This window comes from Malaclemys terrapin, chromosome 8 (genome assembly GCF_027887155.1).
Source record: "Malaclemys terrapin pileata isolate rMalTer1 chromosome 8, rMalTer1.hap1, whole genome shotgun sequence".
NCBI classification, from domain to species: domain Eukaryota; kingdom Metazoa; phylum Chordata; order Testudines; family Emydidae; genus Malaclemys; species Malaclemys terrapin.
Window position 1 is genome coordinate 126816 of NC_071512.1, and position 25019 is coordinate 151834.

General features: G+C 47.9%; 1 protein-coding gene across 5 annotated transcripts; it reads right to left on the reverse strand.

The window, feature by feature from the left end:
- Nucleotides 1-1151: 1151 nt before the first annotated feature.
- Nucleotides 1152-21657, reverse strand: REEP2 (receptor accessory protein 2). 5 transcript variants are annotated; one of them, XR_008445958.1, is made up of 9 exons: nt 21474-21657; nt 20420-20492; nt 10570-10646; nt 9998-10118; nt 9284-9397; nt 8625-8769; nt 7085-7245; nt 4175-4329; nt 1152-3149 (listed from the first exon to the last, which is right to left on the reverse strand). XR_008445958.1 is itself a non-coding variant. In XM_054038144.1 (8 exons), the coding sequence occupies exons 1-8, from the start codon at nt 21503-21505 to the stop codon at nt 4255-4257; spliced, it is 798 nt and encodes a 265-aa protein (XP_053894119.1). In that variant the 5' UTR covers nt 21506-21657; the 3' UTR covers nt 1152-4254. The 5 variants fall into 5 exon arrangements, 4 of the variants coding, with proteins under 4 accessions (XP_053894119.1, XP_053894122.1, XP_053894121.1 ...); XM_054038144.1 differs by having other exon boundaries at nt 1152-4329; XM_054038147.1 differs by lacking the exon at nt 21474-21657 and adding an exon at nt 21130-21214 and having other exon boundaries at nt 1152-4329.
- Between the last annotated feature and the right edge of the window lie 3362 nt (nt 21658-25019).

Consider the following 25019-nt stretch of genomic DNA (forward strand, 5'->3'; position numbering starts at 1 on the left):
GAGAATAGAGTGCATGAGGCCATTGGTGGAAGGAGTTGAGCATGACAGTGTGTTGCTGCTATTCCAGGCAATGGAGCTGGCACCACCACTCTATTCATCTGCTCTCTGCACTGGTAGTAAAGGTTTCAGAGTAGCAGCCGTGTTAGTCTGTATCCGCAAAAAGAAGAACAGGAGTACTTGTGGCACCTTAGAGACTAATAAATTTGTTAGTCTCTGAGGTGCCACAAGTACTCCTGTTCTTCTTTTTACTGGTAGTAAAGTTGCCCTCCACGCCCCACTAGTGTCTATAAACTCATGTTTGCAACTACCCAGCCAGGACACCGATTTTTAGATACCCCCAGCTTGGGCTTCCCAAGTTGGATCAATAGAGCAGAAAGAGGGTGAATTTTACTCTGAACAGTTACAGTATCCCACTCTGTACTTTCTACAATACATAATTACAATGATGCTAGCTTGACCTTAGAACATAAGAACGGCGATACTGGGTCAGACCAAAGGTCCATCAAGCCCAGTATCCTGTCCCCTGACAGTAGTCAATGGCAGGTGCCCCAAAGAGAATGATCAGAACAGGTTATCATCAAGTGATCCATGCCCTGTCATCCAATCCCAGCTTCTGGCAAACAGAGGCTAGGGACACCATTCCTGCCCATCCTGGCTAATAGATTCATGGAAGATAGGTCCATCAATGGCTATCTAGCTCCCTTTTGAACCCCGTTATAGTATTGGTCTTCACAACACCCTCTGGCAAGGAGTTCCAAAGGTTGACAATGCGTTGCGGGAAAACATACTTTCTTGTGTTTGTTTTAAACCTGCAACCTAATAATTGCATTTGATGGCCCCTTGTTCTTGTATTATGAGAAGGAATAAATAACACTTCCTTATTTACTTGCTTTATACCACTCATGATTTTATAGACCTCTATCATATTTCCCCTTAGTTGTCTCTTTTCCAAGCTGAAAAGTCCCAGTCTTATTAATCTCTCCTCATACGGAAACCGTTCTATACCCCTAATAATTTTTGTTGCCCTTTTCTGAACCTTTTCCAATTCCAATGTATCTTTTTTGAGATGGGGCGACCATATCTGCACACAGTTTTCAAGGTGTGGCGTGCCATGGATTTATATTCAAGGATAAAATGAAAGACAGCTGCAGAACAGTGAGAATATTTGATAGATAACAGACTAATGCAATTCATATTCAAAAGGCTATCAAAGGAATTTTAAGGCTAAACAGTGAAGCACTCACGGGTCAGAAAATGACAGTTAAGGCTATGCATTCAACTCTGCCCCTAATGTGGGTGTGCACAGATTACAATGCAGTATTTAATTGCATGATAACATACCAATTTTCCCAGAGAACCACTGCCCCTTTCAACATACAGAACGGATCGTGCACAGTGAATGAAGCAGCTCTTTCATGATTTTTTATTATAAATTGTTCAGTGTGTGGTTCCTGTCTCCATACACTGCACACCAGCCAACTCCTCCACAAGAACAGGAAAGGAGCCTCTGCCTTATTCACTGGATAAACTTACCTCCTTCAGTTCACACTGTCCAGCTTCTGGAGTGAGCAAGGCAGAGGTCTTGTGGAAAGTGATAGTATGAGGATCATGTAATTAGGGATTGTATGGAAATTAATATGCATAAAGAGGGCAATGGGGGTTGGAAGTAGAATATGGGCTGCCTTACCCTTGGTATTTCTAGACTTGAGTCCTTCAGTTTTTTAAACAGAGAATTTGATATGGAGATTTTTAGGTTAAAAAAAAAAAAACCTGATGAAATCTGATCATGCAAAGTTACTTACTATATACAGCATAATTGCCCTGTCCTGTCCAATATAGGATAGACTTGGACATGGTTCCTTCACAGTCAAGTCTCTTTCCAAATGCACCTTCACATGTCATTCTATGGAATAAAAAGTTCCTCTTCACTTTCTTATGCGGGTCCAGATCACAAATGATAAGAGATTGTATCCTGAATGAGAATTTCCACTTCGATAGAAACACATGCAAGTGCAGTAGCACTGGAACACTGGCAGATCATAATTTAGAAAAAAATACAATGCACATGCACAAAGTAAGCTTGTAAATCTTAATGCCTCAGCCAAATCAAAAAGGACTTTCACTAGACCACCTTATCTACTACTTAGGGCTAGCATCCCTGACAAATTACAAGATTCTTCCACAGCCTACCAAGACATTAGAACTGGTCAGTATGCTTGATTTTTTTGTTTTTAAATGGCAAAAATTGTATCCCTTCTCTCTCTGTATTTGAAAGAGATGAGCTTTTCATAAAATTTATGCCCAGGCCAAGAAGAAACGTGCAAAATTTCAGCCCAAAAGGTGGCAGTCAAGTTATAAAAAATTGAAGAAAGCTACAGGAGGTGTTCCTATACACTGCCAACAACATAACAACTAGGTGTTTAGGCTAAGAGCTCTGCCATAGTTTTAGAAGCGAGAAAATAGGCTACAGAAATGGGAGGAAATCCAGAGAGAATGGTCTTTAATAGACAGGAAAGCTCCTTTGGCAGCTAATCTCAGTGAAAAATCAAGGCCACCAAATATTCATCTCCAAGACATTAGTCAAGTGATAACAGTGATATGAGGGGCCCTGCTCATCTTCTGGATCCCCTCACCAAGAGACATTGGGAAAGATCTACAGATGGGTACAGGTTAGGATGTGTTCTCACCCAGAGGAGGGGGGATCCCTTCAGCTATTCTCATTGACTCACCTCAAAGGTGTTTTTTGTTTTTGTTTTTAATGTTAGTGCTACTGACGTCCAACCCCCACATTACATACCCCATATCCAAAAGTATTTCTGGCTTGAATCTTACATGTTGCTCAGGTTCCAGGAGACTGATGGATTTGGCACATTGTTAAATACATGAAGAGTTGTTCAAGGGCTGGAGTGAGATGCAGCAGAAGGATTGATCAATCCCAATACTGTATTTTTCCCCCCAACTGAAGAATGGAGTCCTGGTATCAGGATAATGAAGTTTTCATACTTCAGTTATTTGTAAACTCTCACGCCCCGTGGATTGGCTCTCCTGGAGCCTTCTGAGTTGGGATAGAAGGGCCTCTAGATTTGTTCCACCTCACACTTACTCAAGTAAGTCTGCAGACTGCATTGAGCCAGGTTTTCCAGTGTCATCTGTTAGAATGAAAGAATTTGTCAGATTAGTTCTAGGGTAACTAGCATTGGGGTGCTGTGGAGTTCAGCCATTGGGTGTGAATGTAACATCCTCACAGTCCACCCAACGCATTGCCAGGAGAGGCTCATTGGCCCCCGCATTGCCTCACACACCCACCCTTTTTGACATCAGCCATACAGGATTTGGATTGGACTATGGAATCCAAAATAAAATTCAAGCAATTCTGGAGACGGGACCATAAACTCCAGGACTGCCAAGTAGTCAGTTCTCCAGCAGACACACTTGTATATACTCCAGCATGTGCACACACTCACACACCCACTCATGTCCTCCTAGCCACTGTGGAGTCTCAGCTCCCTCCCTTCTCTTCCTTCTCCCTGAAAAGCAAAGAAAGCTGTTCAGCCTCACTTCCTGAGAGTCCATCTGCAGCATATGCTGGAACCCTGACACAATTCCACTCCTCCTCCAAGTCAATCATGAATGAAACTGGAAAGCATCAGCCACATATTGCTTCAGTCCCCTTCCCTACGAGAATGGGCTTGAATTACGAAGGAACTGGTACCAGCCACTTTGCTACAGGCACTTCCTACCAATAATTCCCCTCAGTAGCTACAGGAGGATACCCAGGCTGATGTAAGACATTTTCGGGAGCTCTCCACCCCAAATGGAACTTCAGTGGCCCCATCCTGAATATTTTTCCAGCCTCTGCACAAGGGATGGCTCTAACCCTAATTAACCAGCGGACCAAATTTGGTGATGAACCCTGGTCATGTGCCACCTGAGGCACATTGTACATATGTTAAGAATAATAATAATCAGTTCTTCCAGCAGAGTTTCCCTATTAGGGTTATGCAGAGAGGGGATCCCAAAGCAACAGGCTATGTACAGATAGATCAGCATTCCCTCCAACAGAGAGATGAAGACTAAATAATTTCTGAGGATGTGCATCCTCCACGCCACATGCTGAATCCCTACCACGCCCTCGCCTTGGAATAAGCTCTACAAAGAAGTAGCTGTTATGTACATGTATCTCAGCTCTCTTCCTTTGGGAAGTGTCCCTTCAAAGTGACAGGCAAATCCTGGGTCAGATGGGTGGGGCTGTCCTTAGGCTGACTCCCCAGCAGCAATGGAGCCTGCAGCTTTCTTCTTGGGGCGAGCTTTCACACTCTTTAGTGGAGGCTGCAAAAGAAAACAGAGAAACTATCAGTTCATGTAGGGCACAAGTACAGAGCAGAAAGGAGGGGGAGCATAGATCAACACAACACGGCAAGGAGAGTTGGCAGAACACAAGGAGTCTATTTAACCCAATATGCTGACCCCTTAAACATGGCTGAAGGGACACAGTCTGCTCAAAAATCTGACTTCTGCTTGATATTTAACTTTTTTTTGTCAGTGTCATTGTATAGTCATTAAGTTTTCTGTTGTTTCAGAGGGTCTTTCACATAGCAACAGGGAATGAAAAACATTTTAAACCATAGGAAATTGTAATAGAAAAAAAACAAGAACCAGCAAGGGGCCTTGAGAGTAGGAGTGGCTTGGGGGTGGGGGTGGGGTGGAGAAAAGAGACTAGGTTTCAAATCAATCAGTCTCTATTCCAACTTTTCTGGTTCTAAATAGTACCCACAATCCTGCTCTTCCAGAAAGAGAGCCATTAACGTCTTGGACTACTTTGTACACTCTGCTTCAATTGCTTATCTTATTCCAGATCCTTAGGGAGGGGAGTGGATTCACTGAGTTGTGAAGACTTGACACCATTGACAGAGCTGAGAAGTTGCCCAAAGCATGTTTCTGAAAAAGCGTCTAAGAATTCCCACAACAAAAGAACAGAAATTGGACTTGAAAGTTCTGAAGAAAGACCAAGCGGAAGAAACAAGTCTTCCTGAAAAGCACCTTACCTTCTGTATCTGTCAAGCAGCAGCAGAAAAGGACACAGTCCCTATTTCCTTCCCCCCCCCCACCTCCTGCACTTTACAGATCACCTTTAACACCCATTAATAGGAGAACTGCAATAGAATCTGGCCCTCCTGCTTCGCAGCAGTTTATGCTCACTGTTCTAGGCCACAGGGCCTTTTAGGGAAGAGAGCAGGAGGATCAAGCCAGAGGAGCTTCTAGGATCAGAAATCCAGGCAGGTTTCAAGCATCTCATCAGACCAGACATTTTGCCTAACAGGTAACTAGACACCCAAGTGTGCAGCATACCCAGTCTAAACGTTTAAATATTAATGCCATGTTACTACAGATGGTGCAATTCAAACTATCAATCCATCACTAAATGTTTCAAAGTTTAGCAGCTTGAGTTAGGCTGAGCAAAAAATGGCTCCCACCTTTATAATAGGAAGAAACAACATATTTATCATTTGTAATCCAAATTATGATGTTGGGGAGACCTTCAGCAAAAGCCCAAGCCTGGAAAGTTTCAGCTCAAAAAACAAAAGTTTCAGAGTTATGAACATCTGAAAAGAGGGGGTTAGAATGGAAACTATATTGGGCATAAATGCACCCATTCTAGTGTGTGGCAAGGCTTAGAGATGTGAATGGAAGGAAGGAAGGCATAATAACCATCAACTCCTATCTGAAAAAAGGCCAAAAGGGGAGTAACAGGATCAAGTTATATATCTAGGGCATTTCTAAGACACAGGCTGTATCTATCAGTAAAAGTTTCCTGACACGAACTGTCTCAGGGAAGTGGAAGTCTCATTGTTTCGCATCCCTCATCATCTAGGCTAAGAGCCTCTGATGGACTTATCCTTCATGAATGTATCTACTACTTTTTTGAACCCATTTATAGTTTTGGCCTTCACAACATCCCCTGACAATTAGTTCCACAGGTTGAATGTGCATTGTGTGAAGAAGTACTTATGTTTGTTTTAAACCTGCTGCCTATTAATTTCATTGGGTGACTCTTGGTTCTTGTATTATGTGAAGGAATAAATAACACTTCCCTATTCACTTTCTCCACACCATTCATGATTTTATAGACTTCTATCATATACCCCCCTTAGTCGTCTCTTTTCTAAGATGACCAGTTCCATTCCTCTTAATCTCTCCCTCATATGGAAGCTGTTCCATACTCTTCTCAAAAAGCTATAGTAGAATTGGAAAAAAGTACAGAGATAGGGCAACAACAGCTGCATGCAGCATTCAACTGTGTGCATACCATGAATGTATATAGTGGCTTTATGATATTTCCTGTTTTATTCTCTGTCCCCCTATGTTGGCTTTTTTTGACTGCTGCTGCACACTGAGCAGATGTTTGCAGAGAACTATCTATGACGACTCCAAGATCTCTTTCTTGAGTGGCAACAGCTAATTTAGACCCCATCGTTTTTCATAGCTGGGATTATGTTTTGCAATAGGCATTACTTTTCACTTACCAACACTGAACTTCATCTGCGATTTTTTTGCCCAGTCACTCAGTTTAGCGAGGTCCCTTTGTAACTCTTCACAGTCAGCTTTGGATTTAACTATCTTTTGTATCATCTGCAAACTTTGCCACTTTACTCTGTTTACCCCTTCATTTATTAATACGTTGTACGGATCCCCTAGGGGACCCTGCTATCTACCTCTCTTCACTGTGAAAACTGACCTTTTATTTCTATCCTTTGTTTCCTATCTTTTAACCAGTTACTGATCCATGAGAGGACCTTCCCTCTTACCTCATGATCACTTACTTTGCTTCAAAGCCTTCGGCGTGGGACCTTGTTAAAGGCATCCTGAAAGTCCAAGTACACTACTGTATCACTCTTGTTCACATGCTTGTTGACTCCCTCAAAGAATTCTAATAGACTGGTGAGGCATGATTTCCCTTTACAAAAGACAAGTTGACTCTTCCTCAACATATCATGATCTATGCATCTGATAATTCTGTTCTTTACTATAATTTCAACTATACAAACCAGCTCCAGCCGAAGAAGTCATTCAGATACCAGCTCACCTCAGCTTTTGTCACTTTCTTAGGAGCTTTGAGGCTCTGGGTGCGTTTTGGTGTTTTGTCTCCTGCATCTTCATCTGAAGGTTCTGTTCTAGAATCAGACTGGGCCCCATTTGACCTTTGAGACACACTGGCCTCTTCTCCTGAGGAGTAACAGGAAGCAGCTAAGCACGAGAAGAAAACAAAAACACCTTTTATATTTTTCAGTACCAAGTCCATCCAAAAGGGGCTCCCAATCAGGGCTGTCAGGAGGGGAGAGAGGTGTCAACAGCTCTTACTCAGGGCCTGAGGGATACCCAAGAGTGTGCAAACATGCCCATAATCTGGGAAGGACGGGGAAACTGTAGAAGACTCATGCCCCCTAACCAGGGTGGATTGATTTGCATCAAACAATTTAAATCACTGATTTTCATCATGATTTAAATGAGCAAGCAGGAAATCTTGATTTCAATAATCAATTTTACTCATTTTGCATTTTTACCTTTTAGTTATTTTCATAAAGAGGGGTTGATTCTCATTGACTGGTAACCATTAAAACACAACAGTACACTAAAATTGGTACTTTTGTTAACAGGAGGATATTCTATAGTTATACACATTTACTTTAAGCTGCTACAGTTTAAAACATTTTTTCAGACTTCATTTTTACATTCTTCTATGTTAGAAAATAGTGAATGATACTTCTTATTTACTAGAGGATTGATTTTTACTTGATGTTTTTGTGCATTTTTAATAGAACTTGACACAAATCACATTTAAGAAAACTACCTTAAATGTGCTGGATACACAAGAAAAAAGTTTATCAGATGTTTTGCATTTGAAACTGATTAAGCAAAGAAGGAAGGTATTTATCTGTAATTTTTGAATTGATCTATTGTTTCTGTTCACCGTGTCCTTCAAGATTTTAGAATTAGTAGAGCTCATACTCTAACACCCAGTTTTTACTCTTAGATTGGAAAAGGAAAACAAGCTTTCCTGCTTTTGTACTTTCCTATTGTTTTTTTAACCTTTAAGGAACTGGATATTGAACTGCACTCATTGAATAAACCGAAATGAAGAGAATTCTCTTCGTACCTCCAGAAGAAGCTACTACTGAAAAAGCTAGTTTAGCACTAAAAAAAAAAAAAGGTATGGTTCCAGGTGCATAGCCAGCAACTTCCACCAGTTCAGTGATGTGGCATTCTTTAAAAATTATGGTAGTGGACATGTATTGTATGAACATTTTTTCATGAATTTAAATGACTTTAATGTCTAAACTTACTATATTAATGTAGGCTGTCATTTTCAAATTTAATTTTAAATAGATTTATTTTAAAAATAAAAAAAATCCAGGGATGACAGCAGATTCATCTGGAAGGGAACTCACTCCAAAAATCTCTTTTCCCCCAAGTAACAGGCAACTTATACTCCTGTATTACATACAGCATTCAAAACAAAATCCAAAGCTTTGGCAGCACCTACTACTATCTTGAAGCCTCGATACCCTCCCCTTACCCCTGTTGTTCAGGGCCTCATAGAATAGCCTACAAGGAGTATTATATACCTGAATCCTCAATGGTTTCAAGGCCACTAGTGGAGGTGCGCAGCTGTGGCTTGGGGCTCCGTAGATGCACAGTATCTTCATCCCGGATCAGAGTCAAATCCTGCATACTGAAACTCCTCAGCTTCTCAGACAAAACTCCCTGACCCTAACAGGACATCATAGTTAGTGCCATGGATATCTCATACATGGCTTCTGTCATCTGGGATTCTTCACAGACACAAATTGGAAAGAGAGGGAAAATGTCCCATTCCCCACAAAGAGACTCAAGAGGAAGAGACATGCATGCTCTAGAAGCCAACAGGAAAGAAGACTGATCTAGAGAAATCTCCCCCTCAGCCCCGCCCCAAGCTGAAATGCTGTGTGAAGAATAATGCAAACTGGAGGAAGGCAGGAGGAGAGTGAGGTCAGCAGCACCCATCAGCTTCCCTCCAAACCAACAGGGAATCAGCTGGAGGGACACAGCAACAGGAACTGAAATAGTTTTAAAACAGAATTTGATAAATGTATGAATGGGATTATATGACATGGTTGCCTACGATAGCTGGACAATGCACTTGATGACCAAGGAGGTCCCTTCCAATCCTATGGAAGTTATCCTGCTGGGAGCAGACTGGTGTCTCAGAGGCTAAAGAAGTGGATGCAGCACACAGTTGTGTTACCTTTGCAGCTGCAGTAACTGCTGCATTGGCAGCCAAGTTTAAACCTTTCTTGCCGACTCGCATCATGGTTTCATAGCTCTTGTCACGGGCCTGGGTAATATACTCATCAATCTCCTAGGAAAGAAGTGGGGAAACCCAACATTTAGATTCCTGGTTACAAACATGGACAGAGATCCTCCCCATTAAAAACCAAAAGCTCATCAGGCACCTTTCTCCAAGACTAATAGCACCAGTACTAGGCATTACTTCTGTCACCGCCATCCCCCTCCCATTTACAGCAGGCTTGCACCCAGTGGAGGGTTGCATTTGCAACTTGTCAAAAAGCAGTGAACTATATCTAATTTACAGAAGATGGAACAGAGGATAGCTGCGCCTACCAATAATATGAACTTGCAGCCTGTAGAGGCCACAGGTTCTAGAATGCATGGCTTCCACCTTGATTCAAACAGTCTAACTGCTGGAGCAGTCCATGTGGGAACCCATCACATCTGTAAGCCACACATCTATACTAAAAATTACAGCTACTATAGGTCATATTGGAATACTCCATAGGGTGCACTTTGCCCGCCTTGCGTTACAAAAGTAACACATCCTACATCCTCTGTAGGCAGCACAAATATGACTTGATGCATCAGGATCTTTATTATGGTCTAAATGGGTCAAAAGTCACCCAACTTCCAGGGCAGGTCAATAGCCATGGCAATAGAAAAGTACCTTCTCTTTATTGGAGAGCGTTGGGTGCACAAACTTCCTGTAGAGGACGCTGGAGCCCTTGGTGTAAGGAGAGAGCAGCCAGATCACAAATGCGATTTTCAACTCGAAATAGAACGGAAACCTGAGAGAGATGGAGAAGCTGGAATCAAGAGCAGGTCAGAGACAGATACAGATAGACAGATAGTCCTAGATCGGATTAGTAAAGAGAAGATTCAGAAATGGAACAGAATCATCATGACAAGGCCAGCAATGTAACAGAGTCCTTCCTGAACCTCTGGGACACACTTCCTTGAGGCCTCTCTGGGTATGTCTCCATAGACTTGGGTTTGTAGCTGTGTAGACAGCGTTTGTAGTTGCGGCTCAGGCTGCAGCTCAGGCTCTGAAGCCCACCAGGCATTTATGTCTACAAAAGGCAAAGAGGCTAAGTCACAGCTTACAGCCACAATGGCTACAAAAAAAGTCCTTGAGTGGAAAGGACCCTTCCTCCTGTATCCCACAGCAGCTGATCCTAGAAGAATGTCTGAGAGCTTTCCCTCCCTTCCCCATATGTAATGAACAGCCTGGATACTCACCAGGAAAGAACAATATCTGTGAGTGTTTCTGCTGTGGTGAAGAAGGCAAACACAATCCAATACATCATCCACTTCACCTGTAAAAGGACAGCTATTCCATTATAAACCAAAAAACACAAACACTAGGTTACAACCCAAAAACTGGGATTTCTTCCTTGTCAAATGACTTGTCACCTCAAGATGTTAATTTTATCCTAAGGATGAGGGTATGTATCAGTAATTTAGGATAGAACACATTAAATGGATGTCATAATTATCCATAAAATATGAAATTATGAACACAGGAAAATGTCAGCTAAGGTTAACCTTTAAAAAAAAAATCCAAACAAATTAAGATATGTAAACACATAGCTAGGAACGCCCAAACAACCTTAATTCTATTATGTAGTGACACCATAAAATACCAAATGATTACAGCATTTTAATGTTTATAGTCCCAAACTAGATCAAGACTTTTTGACTGAACATTAGATTTTTCTTTTTGCCATAAATCACAACATGTTTGGATTTCCTTCTAATTTTAACTTTGACCCTGAATTTCCTGGATTTGTCATGCTTGAAGATATATACAGTACTACAGGCATGTTGCTACTTTTATTCTAAATTACCGATATGTACTCTAAACCTTAATTCCATCTTTGATGTAGTTTGTTTGGGAATTTTCATTTTAATTAAAAGTTTTATAAGTGAGCATTGAACAAGAAACCCATAGAAACTGTTACCATGTGATATTTCTGGTGAAGTGTATTTATTTATTTATTATTAAACTTTTAGGGACATATTTCCCTGTGGGTCCTGATTGTTTTTTTGACACTCTGGAGCCAACAAAATTTCCCCTCCCTTTTGAATTGGTGCATCGGGTAATTTTTGAAAAGACATATTTAAAGACATTTTTAAATTTAAATTTTTTTTTTTTTTAATTAATGGAGATATCCTATCTCCTAGAACTGGAAGGGACCTTGAAAGGTCATCGAGTCCAGCCCCCTGCCTTCAGTAGCAGGACCAAGTATTGATTTTGCCCCAGATCCCTAAGTGGCCCCCTCAAGGATTGAACTCACAACCCTGGGTTTAGCAAGCCAATGCTCAAACCACTGAGCTATCCCTCCCCCCGCCATTAATGATCACTTTTTGCTATTATTCATAACTGAAAGAATATCTGTTAGAGACTGAAGAATAAAGTTTTCTCCTTCAGAGGAAACGCATGAAGTGTTGCCCTTTTTCAAAATTATCACTAACTCCCATTGTTTCCAATAGGAGAAAAGTCAAGATGCCCTCAGGGAAGATGGTAGCCCTCCTGTATTGTTAGGAGGTAGAGAGAAGCACTGCAAGCAGAACATAAATGGAGGTAGTGGCCATCTTTGCTAAAGGCAACTTGTAGTCTCAATGTCACTGAGAATAATGGCAGATGGTAGCCATTGTGAAATAGGGGAAGTGTGTGTGGAATTATCTAGAAGAAGCTTATGCGCTGAAGTTTACATTTTCCTCTCTGATGAAGAAGTTTGAAGAGTGTCATTAAGATAATTTGGGAGAAAAAAAATAAGATCTGATATAGGATGCTAAATTTCTTACAGAACCACCTTAATTAAATTTTATTTCAAATTAATTAATGAATTTACTTATAAAGTCTTAGAAAATTCATCCTATGCTCAACAAGTGCTGTAATTTTGGAGAAAAATACAGCATATCCTTGTACATAAGAAAGTGAATTCCTGCAAACTTCAACTCAGCCTTAGCTATGGAGCCACAGCCGACAAACATCCACAATATACTGAATACTATTGGTCTCAATATAGAACTTTATGTTGTCTCACTTCTCTTTTTGTCACATTACAAATTGGCCATTTATTTGATGTCCCTAGCCTCTATTAGCCAGAAGTTGGGAATGGGTGACAGGGGATGGATCACTTGATGATTACTTCTTCTGTTCATTCCCTCTGAAGCACTTGGCATTGGTAGGGTTGCCAGGTGTCCGTTTTTGACCAGAGTACCCGATCAAAAAAGGACTCTGGTGGCTTCAGTCAGAACCACTGACCAGGCCGTTAAAACTCCAGTTGGCGGTGCAGCGGGGCACACAGGCTCCTACCTGGCTCCACGTGGCTCCCAGGAAGCAGCCAGCATGTCCAGCTCCTAGGCAGAGGAGTAGCCAAGGAGGCTCCATGCGCTGCCCTCGCCCGCAGGTGCCGCCCCGAGCGCCGGCTCCGCAGCTCTCATTGGTCAAAACCACAGCCAATGGGAGCAGTGAGGGCAGCGCCTGCAGGCAGAGGCAGCATGTGGAGCCCCCTGGCAGTGCCTCCACCTAGGAGTTGGAGGGACATGTTGCCAATTCCCGGGAGCTGTCTGAGGTCAGCACCACCTAGAGCCCACACCTCCTCCCACACCCCAATCCCCTGGCCCCAACCCCCTCCCACACCCCAAACCCAAACCCTGAGCCCACTCCCGCACTCCAAACCCCTCATCCATAGCCCCACCCCAGAGCCCACACCCCCTCCTGCACCCCCAACCCCCTGCCCCAGCTTGGTGAAAATGAGCAAGTCAGCGAGATGGAGGAGAGTGAGCAACGGAGGGAGAAGGGATGGAATGGGCGGTGCCTCGGAGAAGGGGTGGGGCAGGGTAAGGGTGTTTGGTTTTCTGCAATTAGAAAGTTAGCAATCCTAGGCATTGGTCACTGTTTAAAAGATAGGATACTGGGCTAGATGGACCTTTGGTCTGACCCACTATGGCCATTCTTATGTATTCCTACTCTTATTTTCTGACAGCCCCTTGCAAGAGGCTTTATCAAAGCCATTCTGAAAGCTCAAATTAAATTATAGTGACTGATTCTCCTTTACCCATTATTCTGTTGACTCAAAATTCTACATCAAAGACACACAGTTTTCCTTTAAAGAAACTGGGCTGCTTCATTCCAATCATTACCCCGCCCCAAAAGACAGAAATTATTGGGCTACACCAGAATAGATGACTTCACACAACTAGGGGCTGCACTGATGTTAACAGAGTCAACCATCTGTTAACTGCTTGGACCGTTCAGTGCTGCAGAGGCCGAAGGAGAAAAAAGCCAGGAAGGAAGCTAGATCCTGTGGTTTGCAAAAACAGGGGAAAAGGGACAAGCTGAGTTTGCTACAAACTAGAAGAAAAAGCATTGGTCAAGTGGGTGACAGTGGGACAAGTAAGGTAAATTGGCCATGTAAGGCAGGAATTAAAAAAAAAAAAAAAAAAAAAAAGAGGTCAAATGAGCATAGATAAAAATTCTTCTCTTTTCTCTGCCAGTGTTGTCTGTTGTTTAGACTGAGCTTTTCAAGGCAAGGACTACTAGTTTTTCATTTTGTTTTTGTAGTTTTAAATAATTGGCAGACTGCTAATTGAAAAGAATAAATATAATTGTGTTCTTTAAAGTACCACTCTTTCAGGCACTGTAAAAATTATAAGCCAAAACCCTATACTATAAACATTAAGGTTGCATAATCAAACATTTAAAAGTTAGAAAATGCCAGTTATTCAGATTGATAGGGCAACAATAATATTTCCTAACTTTCAAGTGCTTGACTTTCCAATAACACATTCTTTTAACATACTTTTATAGAATAATAGGTCTCATGCTGGCAGTATTAGGATGTCCTTGGAATTTCTAAATATTAAAAATGACAATTTCTTAACTCGAAGTGTTGCATCCAACATGAGGGAATTCTATACGAGACATCTTGATATATAAAGAAGAACTGATAACAGAACAAAAAATTAGTGGTAGCTTAGGTACAAGTACTCATGACTTGACCACATTTGTTATGTGCCAACAGACTAAAGCCCAAACCAGTAATACCTGATGCTGTAAAAAGGCCTAGTTTCACAAAGCTGAAAACAGTTATGAGCCAAATCAGTTGGTTGCCACATAACAGTGTTTAGCCCACTGGGTCCTCTTCAGTTCATGCATTATGCTTTTTCTCCCCATAAAAAGCGGGGAAATGTAGAAGGAAGAGAACCTGAAACATAACCCCTTGTATCAGAGGCCTGATATAAGGCAGGACTTGCTCACAAAATCTGGCAAGAACAGGACTGATATTGCAGAAATACACATTCCTAAAAAGTGCTAAGCACAGAGTACTCACGCAAACACATCCCGATATCAAGTGGTACCAGAACATCCCAATGTCATGAATGGTACAAAAAACATTCCCCAAGAATAACAGGAACACACTGACCTCTCCTAAAAAAAAAATGAGGTCAGGATAACAGTACGTAATAAAAATGTTTTAATCAAACCAACATGTACAAGGTAATGGGTAGTAACTAGCCACATCAGGGGAAACGAACTATGTCAGAGGCAGTACTAACTTGTTTGTATCCAGGTATAAAAATGTATTTCAAAGGAAGTATCTTTGTCCAGCCAAGGGGGGAATGAAAAGTCCTGTTATTCACTAAACTGCATCTATTGTCATGGCCATACATGTCTTAGTATCCTCGTAAATCTGCCAGGTGCTATTACTGTGCTTTGTCAGCAATAAACCTGACCTGGTGCCTTCGCTCCTTAATGAATCCTGTGGTCATTGAGATGTTCGCTCAAGGTCTGTTGTGCCACCTGTCTGCGCAAAGCTGGGACAGCACACAAGAAAAAAAAACGCACACATGCAGCCAAACATCTAACCACAAGTACAAAGTACTATACTTAGGAAGGAAAAAATCAAATGCACAAATGTAAAATGTTTAATTCATTTAATGTGTGCCATTTAATTCTGCATTGTTCCATCAAAACCCATTTCTCCCTCAAAATGACACCACTACCGAGTCACTACTGATGTGGGCTGGATTCAACAGGCAAAGCTCTATAGAACTTTAGAAGGCTGAAGAAACAGAAGGAGACACTGCAGAACTAGGTCCTGGAGCCCTCACTGTTGATACCATTCCTGGCTCTGCAAGTAGGAGAACCACAAGTCATACCACAGACATCAACTCCACCACACCAGTATCCTACTCACCAGTGTTGTTGCTCCTCTTAGGCCTGGTCTACACTACGGGTTTAGGTCGACTTTAGCAGCGTTAAACCGAATTAAGCCTGGACACGTCCACACAACGAGGCCCTTTCTTTCGACTTAAAGGGCCCTTTAAACCGGTTTCTTTACACCACCTCCGACGAGGGGATTAGCGATAAAACCGGCCTTTGCGGGTCGGAATTGGGGTAGTGTGGACGGAATTCGATGTTATTGGCCTCCGGGAGCTATCCCACAGTGCTTCATTGTGACCGCTCTGGACAGCGCTCTCAACTCAGATGCACTGACCAGGTAGACAGGAAAAGACCCGCGAAGGTTTGAATTTCATTTCCTGTTTGCCCAGCGTGGAGAGCACAGGTGACCACGCAGAGCTCATCAGCACAGGTAACCGTCATGGAGTCCTCCCAGGATCGCAAAAGAGCTCCAGCATGGACCGAACGGGAGGTACGAGATCTGCTCGCCATATGGGGAGATGAAGCAGTGATAGCTGAACTCCGTAGCAGTAAAAGAAATGGAAAAGTATTAGAAAAGATCTCCAAGGCCATGAAGGACCGAGGCCATAACAGGGACACACAGCAGTGCCACGTGAAAATTAAGGAGCTACGGCAAGCCTACCACAAAGCCAGAGAAGCAAACGGAAGGTCCGGGGCAGAGCCGCAAACTTGCCGCTACTACGTGGAGCTGCATGCGATCCTAGGGGGTGCAGCCACCACTACCCCAACCGTGTGCTATGACTCTCTCACTGGAGAAACACACAGGGAAGACGGTTCGGGGAACGAGGAAGATGACGATGGAGGTACTGTAGGTAGCTCACAGCAGCAAGGAAGCGGAGAAACCGGTTTCCCCAACAGCCAGGATATGTTTGTGACACTGGACCTGGAACCAGTAACCCCCGAACTCACCCAAGACCCTCAGGGCACACAGGAGACCTCTGGTGAGTGTAACTTTGTAAATATTTGTAAACATTACAAAAAAAAAGCAAGCAAGTCTGTTAACGTGTATGGGGATGGAGCGGAAATCCTCCAGAGAATCGTGTGTGTGTGTGGGGGTGGGGGGGGGGTGGTTTACTTGTGTTTGTGCCGCATGTTAACCGGGAAACCGCAGCCCCCTCCTTTTACATTGAAACCCCATTTTAAATGGACAACCCAATTCATCCTTGATATGGGAAATGCGCTGCTGTTTGCAACCTTTCCCGCATGTTAAGAAGGTTAAAAAAGCCAAAACACTGTGGCCTACGATGGCTGCCTGCAAGCCGAAATATGCGACCTTGTAATGAAAGAGTGTACCCATTGTTCCCTAAAATGTGTCTTTTTTAGCCACCTCTCCCTTCTCCTCCACCAGCTGCAAATGTTTCTCCTTCGCAGAGGCTCGTGAACATTAGAAAGAGAAAACGTAAGACGGGGGACGAGATGTTCACGGAGCTGCAGATGTCCGCCCAGGCTGATAGAGCACAGCAGAATGCGTGGAGGCAGTCAATGTCGGAGATGAGAAAAGCCCAACATGAACGAGAGGAGAGGTGGCGGGCTGAAGACGATAGGTGGCGTCAGCTTGCAGACAGACGGCAAGAGGCAATGCTCCGTCTGCTGGAGCATCAAAGTGATATGCTCGAGCGTATGGTTGAGTTGCAGGAAAGGCAGCAGGAGCAGAGACCGCCGCTACAGCCCCTGTGTAACCAACAGCCCTCCTCCCCAAGTTCCATAGCCTCCTCACCCAGACGCCCAAGAACACGGTGGGGGGGCCTCCGTCCACCCAGTCACTCCACCCCAGATGATCGCCCAAGCATCAGAAGGCTGGGCTTCAATAAGAGTTAAAGTTTTAAAATGCAGTGTGTCCTTTTCCATCCCTCCTCCCCCACCCATCCCAGCTACCTTGGCAATTATCCCCCTACCTCTGTAAGGAACTAATAAAGAATGCATGAATGTGAAAAAACAATGACTTTATTGCCTCTGCAAGCGGGAGGGGAGGGGAGGGTGGGGTGGGGTGGTTGGTTTACAGGGAAGTAGAGTGAACCGGGTCAGGGGGGGGGGGGTTGGAGGGTTCATCAAGGAGAAACAAACAGAAGTTTCACACAGTAGCCTGGCCAGTCACAAAACTCGTTTTCAAAGCTTCTCTGATGCGCACCGCGCCCTGCTGTGCTCCTCTAACCGCCCTGGTGTCTGGCTGCGCGTAATCAGCGGCCAGGCGAGTTGCCTCAACCTCCCACCCCGCCATAAAGGTCTCCCCCTTACTCTCACAGATATTGTGGAGCGCACAGCAAGCAGCAATAACAATGGGGATATTCTTTTCGCTGAGGTCTGAGCGAGTCAGTAAGCTGCGCCAGCGCACTTTTAAACGTCCAAATGCACATTCCACCACCATTCGGCACTTGCTCAGCCTGTAGTTGAACAGGTCCTGACTACTGTCCAGGCTGCCTGTGTATGGCTTCATGAGCCATGGCATTAAGGGGTAGGCTGGGTCCCCAAGGATCACGATAGGCATTTCAACATCCCCAATGGTCACTTTCTGGTCCGGGAAGAAAGTCCCTTCCTCCAGCTTTCGAAACAGAGCAGAGTTCCTGAAGACGCGAGCATCATGTACCTTTCCCGGCCATCCCACGTTGATGTTGGTGAAACGTCCCTTGTGATCCACCAGGGCTTGCAGCAGCATTGAAAAGTACCCCTTGCGGTTTACGTAGTCGGTGGCTTGGTGCTCCGGTGACAAGATAGGGATATGGGTTCCGTCTATGGCCCCGCCACAGTTTGGGAATCCCATTTCAGCAAAACCATCCACTATTGACTGCACGTTGCCCAGAGTCACTACCCTTGCTATCACCAGGTCTTTCATTGCCCTGGCAAATTGGATCACAGCAGCCCCCACAGTAGATTTGCCCACTGGAGGGGCCTTACGACATGTACCCAGAACCGCCCACGACACTGTTTTGCATCATCCGGGCATTGGGATCTCAGCCCAGAATTCCAAGGGGCGGCGGAGACTGCGGGAACTGTGGGATAGCTGTGGGATAGCTACCCATAGTGCAATGCTCCGGAAGTCGACGCTAGCCTCGTACTGTGGACGCGGTCTGCCGACTAGAGCACCTAGAGCATTTTATTGTGTGGACATACACAATCGGCTGTATACAACCGATTTCAATAAAACCGGCTTCTATAAATTCGAACTAATTTCGTAGTGTAGACATACCCTTAGAGGCAGCAGTGAAGCAGGCAAAGAAGAGTGAAGGGGGATTAGACTCCACCCAAATACCAGCCAGATATCACCTCTCCCACTGAGGTGGTGTTCTGAAATGCTCAGAGGAGCACCGTGCCTCCAATCAGGAGACTCATTGCTTGCTGCTGGAAAGTCCACTTTCCAAACCACTGCGACACCATGGGCAGAAACCACAAGGGTGGGGAGACTAAAGAGAAATAAGCCCTAAAAGAAAGCTGAAGAAAATCCAGCCTGACAGAAGTCTCTTATCATTCAAGAGAAGAAACAGGGCAGAATAAATCATCCAATGTACAAAAGGAAAACTAAGGAAGACTGAAGAGTAACAAAAGGAGGCAGAAGAAACGGGCTAGAGAGCCATATTCCAATGAAGAGGGGAGGGAAAAGCATCTCATCTGTTTGGACTTTTAAATACTTTCAGATTATACCACATTTTCACTCTTTCACTGTCTCTTCTGCCAAACTAGATTTAGGATTTGAAACCTCCAGCCAAATCAGCCTCTTTCCATGACATCATCTCCTTTTGTTCCAAATCTGTCAATAGGTAGGGGTAACATATTAGCCTACAACCTGGATAAAAGGGCCCCTCATAATTTGAGAGCCTTAATATTTTTAATAAAATTATCTGGACAACTAAATTATCAACTCTGGAGCTGCTCACCCTTCTTAAAAAGATATTGTTCCAAGATGTCTGTCTGTCTGCGGAGAATCAGTGTGACATCCATGTATGGGGGCACACATTTCCTTCAGGACCAGAAACGAAAGGAGTTTTAAATGGAAACTTAAATGGTGCCGCCAGAGAAGTAGTGTTTTGATAAAGCACTGCTTGCCATCTCAATCTGGTCCCTTCTGCCAGGGTTTTGCTGTCAGACCTTATTAGAATAGACTAATATCCTCCACCCCTTCCTCCCAATAAGCAAATCTGAAACACCACACCTCCTTAAAGGATCCATTAATACTATCAATAATGAGCACCTGCAGAGCAGAAGAACACAAGAACGGCCATACTGGGTCAGACCAAAGGTCCATCTAGCCCAGTATCCTGTCTGACTTCAGCCTGATTTTCAGGAGAGCTCTGCTTCCTTATGGGTATCTAAACATAAGACCAGATTTTCAAGCTTGCTCAGTAGCCAGCTGTTCCCGTGTAACAGTTATAGCCAAAATGCCTAAAGAGCTCAACACCCAATATGCTGAGCTCTTCTGAAAACCTGTCCCTTTATTCTGGTGCTTAAATGGAGCTGAGCTCCTTTGAAAATCTGGCCCCAATTGTGTGAGCAGAATTCTGTTGGAAATATCTGGTAAAGCATTATGGTCAACATCAGCTAACCTTCACAGGCTTGAGAGGCTGGTATTCTCATTTTACAGACGGGCAAACGGAGATGCAGAGCAGCAAAGTCAGAGGAAGTCAGTGTCTGAACTTAGCGAGGCAGAGTCTGAATACACTCCATCCACACCTAGCCTTGTGGGGCTGGCCTCTAGCTTACCACACACACTCAAATGATAGGAGATATGCTTTGTCCCATACAGAGAAGGGAAAAAAAGCTGGTCTCAGAAGGGGGAGGATCTTGGATGGTATGGTATTCTTGAAAACAGGATGAGAGTCAGGTTTGCCAGGGGGGAGGTGGGGGGGTTGCCAGTGGGAACACAACACGGCGACTCACACTTACATATTCTTTTACATTTTTCGTCTTCACGGCCTTGTAAGAGGAATATGCAGGGTATAAAGTGCCAAATATTAGCCTAGAATAAAACAGAGCCCATGAGAACTATTCAGCCTTCTTATCCACTTGATGTTCCTCCCCTCCTGGATCCCAACACCTCATCTTAATTTTGCTTAACACAAACACCCCTCCTCCCTTAACCCATCCTTTGACCTCAGGATTAAGATTCAGTTATTGGAGTGCTCACAGCCTGCCTGAAGCCACTGCAGGCTTTCACCTAGGGCAGTTCCACTGGCACCAAACCCTCCTTTTATATCTGAAAGCTTCAGCTCCCTGAATTTCCTACCACTGTGTCTCTCCATGCCTCTCGCAGCTGGGGATGGTGGGGATTACAACAATATGAAATGCACATTACAAGGTGATTCACCTCAAGACTATTCAGAAATGTACATTAGTAAATAATTTTGCTGCATTTCATGCAATGGACACAGTGCCCAAGTGCTCCAGCTAGCACTGCTGACAACCAAGAAGCCAGGTTTAATGGGTTAGCTTTGACCTATAAAGCTCACAGCGCTCATCCATTTTCAGGATGACTCTCGCGGGTGGGCTGAGTTATGTGTCTCGTTCCTACGAGAAGAAGGGGGTGCTGACAGGGACCCCGTCTCAAATTCACTCCCCTCCCCCCCCGTTCCCGAATAGCCGCCAGTGCCCCCTACCAGATGCAGCTAATGCCGGCGGACGCCCGGCAAGGTGGGCTCCAGGCTGCAGAGCGGCTGGGGGGCGGGGGCGGTGTCGCTGGGAGGGGGGCGAGGGCTTGGCGCTCTCATGGAAAGAGGCGCTAGCACTAAGCCTACGGAGCCTCCCACCCCACACACCCCGGCCTCGCAGCGCGCCGCCACAGGCTGCGGCTCGCTCCGCAATTCGTACAGGTCCCCCGAGCCGCTGGCTCTGAGGGGCGCCGCGCAGCGCCGCGCGGGCCGGTCTCCCGGCCCTGGTGTGCGACCCGCGGCTCCGCAGACTGCAGGGGGCCGGGATGCTGCAGAGCCACCCCCGCACTCACACCACGAGCCGGGAGATGATCCACGAAACCATGGCGGAGCCGGGCCGGCTCGAGGTCCGCGAGCAGCTGGTCCGCGGCAGCCGGCTCGGGGTAGCCTCGGATGATCCTTAAAGGGCAGGTTCCTGCAGCAAGTATGGCCCCACCCCAGGCTCTTAAAGGGTAGGCCTCGCCGCGTCGGAGGGAACCTGGGGCCAGAGCATCCCAAGAGCAACGTCTCCTCAGTGCGAATCCTGTGCGGCGCAGTATGTCCCACCTACCCGCCCACCACGCAGCGTCACCACACAGCGACACCGCCCCCCGGTACCCCACCGCGTCGCCACACAGCGATCCCCCGGTACCCCCCCTTCGCGCCGCCACACAGCACCCCCCGCATCCCCGCCCGCGCCACCACACAGCGATCCCCCGTACCCCTCCGCGCCGCCACACAGCGATCCCCCCGTACCCCTCCGCGCCGCGTACCCCCCCTCGCGCCGCCACACAGCACCCCCCGTATCCCCGCCCCGCGCCGCCACACAGCGATCCCCCGTACCCCTCCGCGCCGCGTACCCCCCCCGCGCCACCACACAGCAATCCCCCGTACCCCTCCGCGCCGCGTACCCCCCCCCGCGCCGCGTACCCACCCCCGCGCCGCCACACAGCACCCCCCGTATCCCCCCCCGCGCCACCACACAGCGATCCCCCCGGTACCCCTCCGCGCCGCGTACCCCCCCTCGCGCCGCCAAACAGCACCCCCCGTATCCCCCCCCCGCGCCACCACACAGCGATCCCCCCGTACCCCTCCGCGCCGCGTACCCCCGGTACCCCCCCCGCGCCACCACACAGCAATCCCCCGTACCCCTCCGCGACGTGTACCCCCCCTTCGCGCCACCACACAGCGATCCCCCCGGTACCCCTCCGCGCCGCGTACCCCCCCTCGCGCCGCCACACAGCACCCCCCGTATCCCCCCCCCGCGCCACCACACAGCGATCCCCCGTACCCCTCCGCGCCGCGTACCCCCGGTACCCCCCCCGCGCCACCACACAGCAATCCCCCGTACCCCTCCGCGCCGCGTACCCCCGGTACCCCCCCCGCGCCACCACACAGCAATCCCCCGTACCCCTCCGCGACGTGTACCCCCCCTTCGCGCCACCACACAGCACCCCCCGTATCCCCCCCCCGCGCCACCACACAGCGATCCCCCTGTACCCCTCCGCGCAGCCACACAGCGATCCCCCCGGTACCCCTCCGCGCCGCGTACCCCCCCCCGCGCCACCACACAGCGATCCCCCTGTACCCCTCCGCGCCGCCACACAGCGATCCCCCCGGTACCCCTCCGCGCCACGTACCCCCCCTCGCGCCGCCACACAGCACCCCCCGTATCCCCCCCCCGCGCCACCACACAGCGATCCCCCGTACCCCTCCGCGCCGCGTACCCCCGGTACCCCCCCCCCGCGCCACCACACAGCAATCCCCCGTACCCCTCCGCGACGTGTACCCCCCCTTCGCGCCACCACACAGCACCCCCCGTATTCCCCCCCGCGCCGCCACACAGCGATCCCCCTGTACCCCTCCGCGCCGCCACACAGCGATCCCCCCGGTACCCCTCCGCGCCGCGTACCCCCCCTCGCGCCGCCACACAGCACCCCCCGTATCCCCCCCCCCGCGCCACCACACAGCGATCCCCCTGTACCCCTCCGCGCCGCCACACAGCGATCCCCCCGGTACCCCTCCGCGCCGCGTACCCCCCCTCGCGCCGCCACACAGCACCCCCCGTATTCCCCCCCCGCGCCACCCCACAGCGATCCCCCGTACCCCTCCGCGCCGCCACACAGCGATCCCCTGTACCCCTCCGCGCCGCGTACCCCCCCCGCGCCGCCACACAGCACCCCCCGTATTCCCCCCCGCGCCACCACACAGCGATCCCCCGTACCCCTCCGCGCCGCGTACCCCCGGTACCCCCCCGCACCACCACACAGCAATCCCCCATACCCCTCCGCGACGTGTACCCCCCCTTCGCGCAACCACACAGCACCCCCAAGTCCTCCCTCTGCACCACCAGAGCACTCCTCTGGTACCCCACCGTGCCTCCATACAGCACCTCCCGGTACCCCTCCATGCCCCCCCCGTACTCCTCCATGCCACCACACAGCGACCCTCCCCAGTACCCCTCTAAGCCGCCACAGAGCACCCCCATCCCCTCCCTACGCACCGCCACACAGCGCCACCCCCCACCCATATCCCCTCTCCGTCGCCACACAGCGCATCTCCATACTCCCCCTCTGTGCCGCCACAGAGCGCACCCCCAGTACTTCCAGTACCATACCTCGTTGTGTCATCAGAGTACCCTCCCCATGCTACCCCACAGTACCCCACACCGACCCCCCCGTACCCCTCCGCACTGCCATATAGTATCCCCCGGTATCCCTCTGCCCTGCATACCCGCCCCCACACACACACCCCGCTACACAGCACTCCCCCTAATTCCCCCTCAGTGCTGCCAGAGCGACCCCCCGGTACCCCTCCGCGCTGCCACCCAGCAAGCCCCATAACCTTCTCCGCACCTCCCCGTACCCCTCTGTGCCTCCCTCCCACAGCACCCCCCATTCCTCCCCCTTCATGCCCCGCGTACTCCTCCGTGCCACCACACAGCGACCCTCCCCAGTACCTCTCCGAGCTGCTACACAGCATCCATCTCCATATCCTCCCCCCGCTACCCTTCCACACCACCACACAGCGACCCCCTGCTACCCTTCCACACCGCGTACCCCCGCCACACCACCACACAGCAGCCCCTGTACCCCTCCTCTGTACTGCCACACAGCACCCTGTCTAGTACTCCTCCGCACCACGTACCCCCTCTCCACGCTGCCATACAGCACCCCCAGTACTCCCCTATGCACTGCCACACAGCGACACTCCCCCCATATCCCCTCCCCATACTGCCACACAGCGCACCCTCATACTCTCCCTCTGTATTGCCACATAGTGCACCCCCAGTACTTCCAGTACCATACCTCTTTGTGTCATCACAGAGCACCCCCCGTACTCCTCCTCCCCATGCTACCACACTACCCCTCCCCATGACCATACAGTGCCCCCCCATACCCTTTTGCGTCACCACATAGTGCTCCCCCAGTACCTTCCCTTCCTGTGCCGCGAGGCAGCACACCTCTCTGCGTCACCACAGAGCACCCCTCTTTCCTCTCCGTGCCACTACAAGGAGTCTCCAGTACCATACCCCACTCCGCACCACCATGCAGCACCCCCCTCGGTACTGTACCCCTCCCCACACCACCCATTCCCCATGCCACTCTACCACACAGCCTCCCATTCCCCTTCCAGGATACTTCCCGTGCCACCACACAGCACCCCTCCTCCTTGGCTATTGTCCACATCACAGCAGAGCCCCTTCCCCCTAGATACTCCTCTGTACCACCACACAGTGCCTGCTCCCTTGTATTCCCCACACACAACTACACAACGCTCCTTCAGGCTACCCCTCCCCCCATACCCTTCCATTCTACCACACAGTGCTCCCAGTATCTTCCCTCCATGCTACCACACAG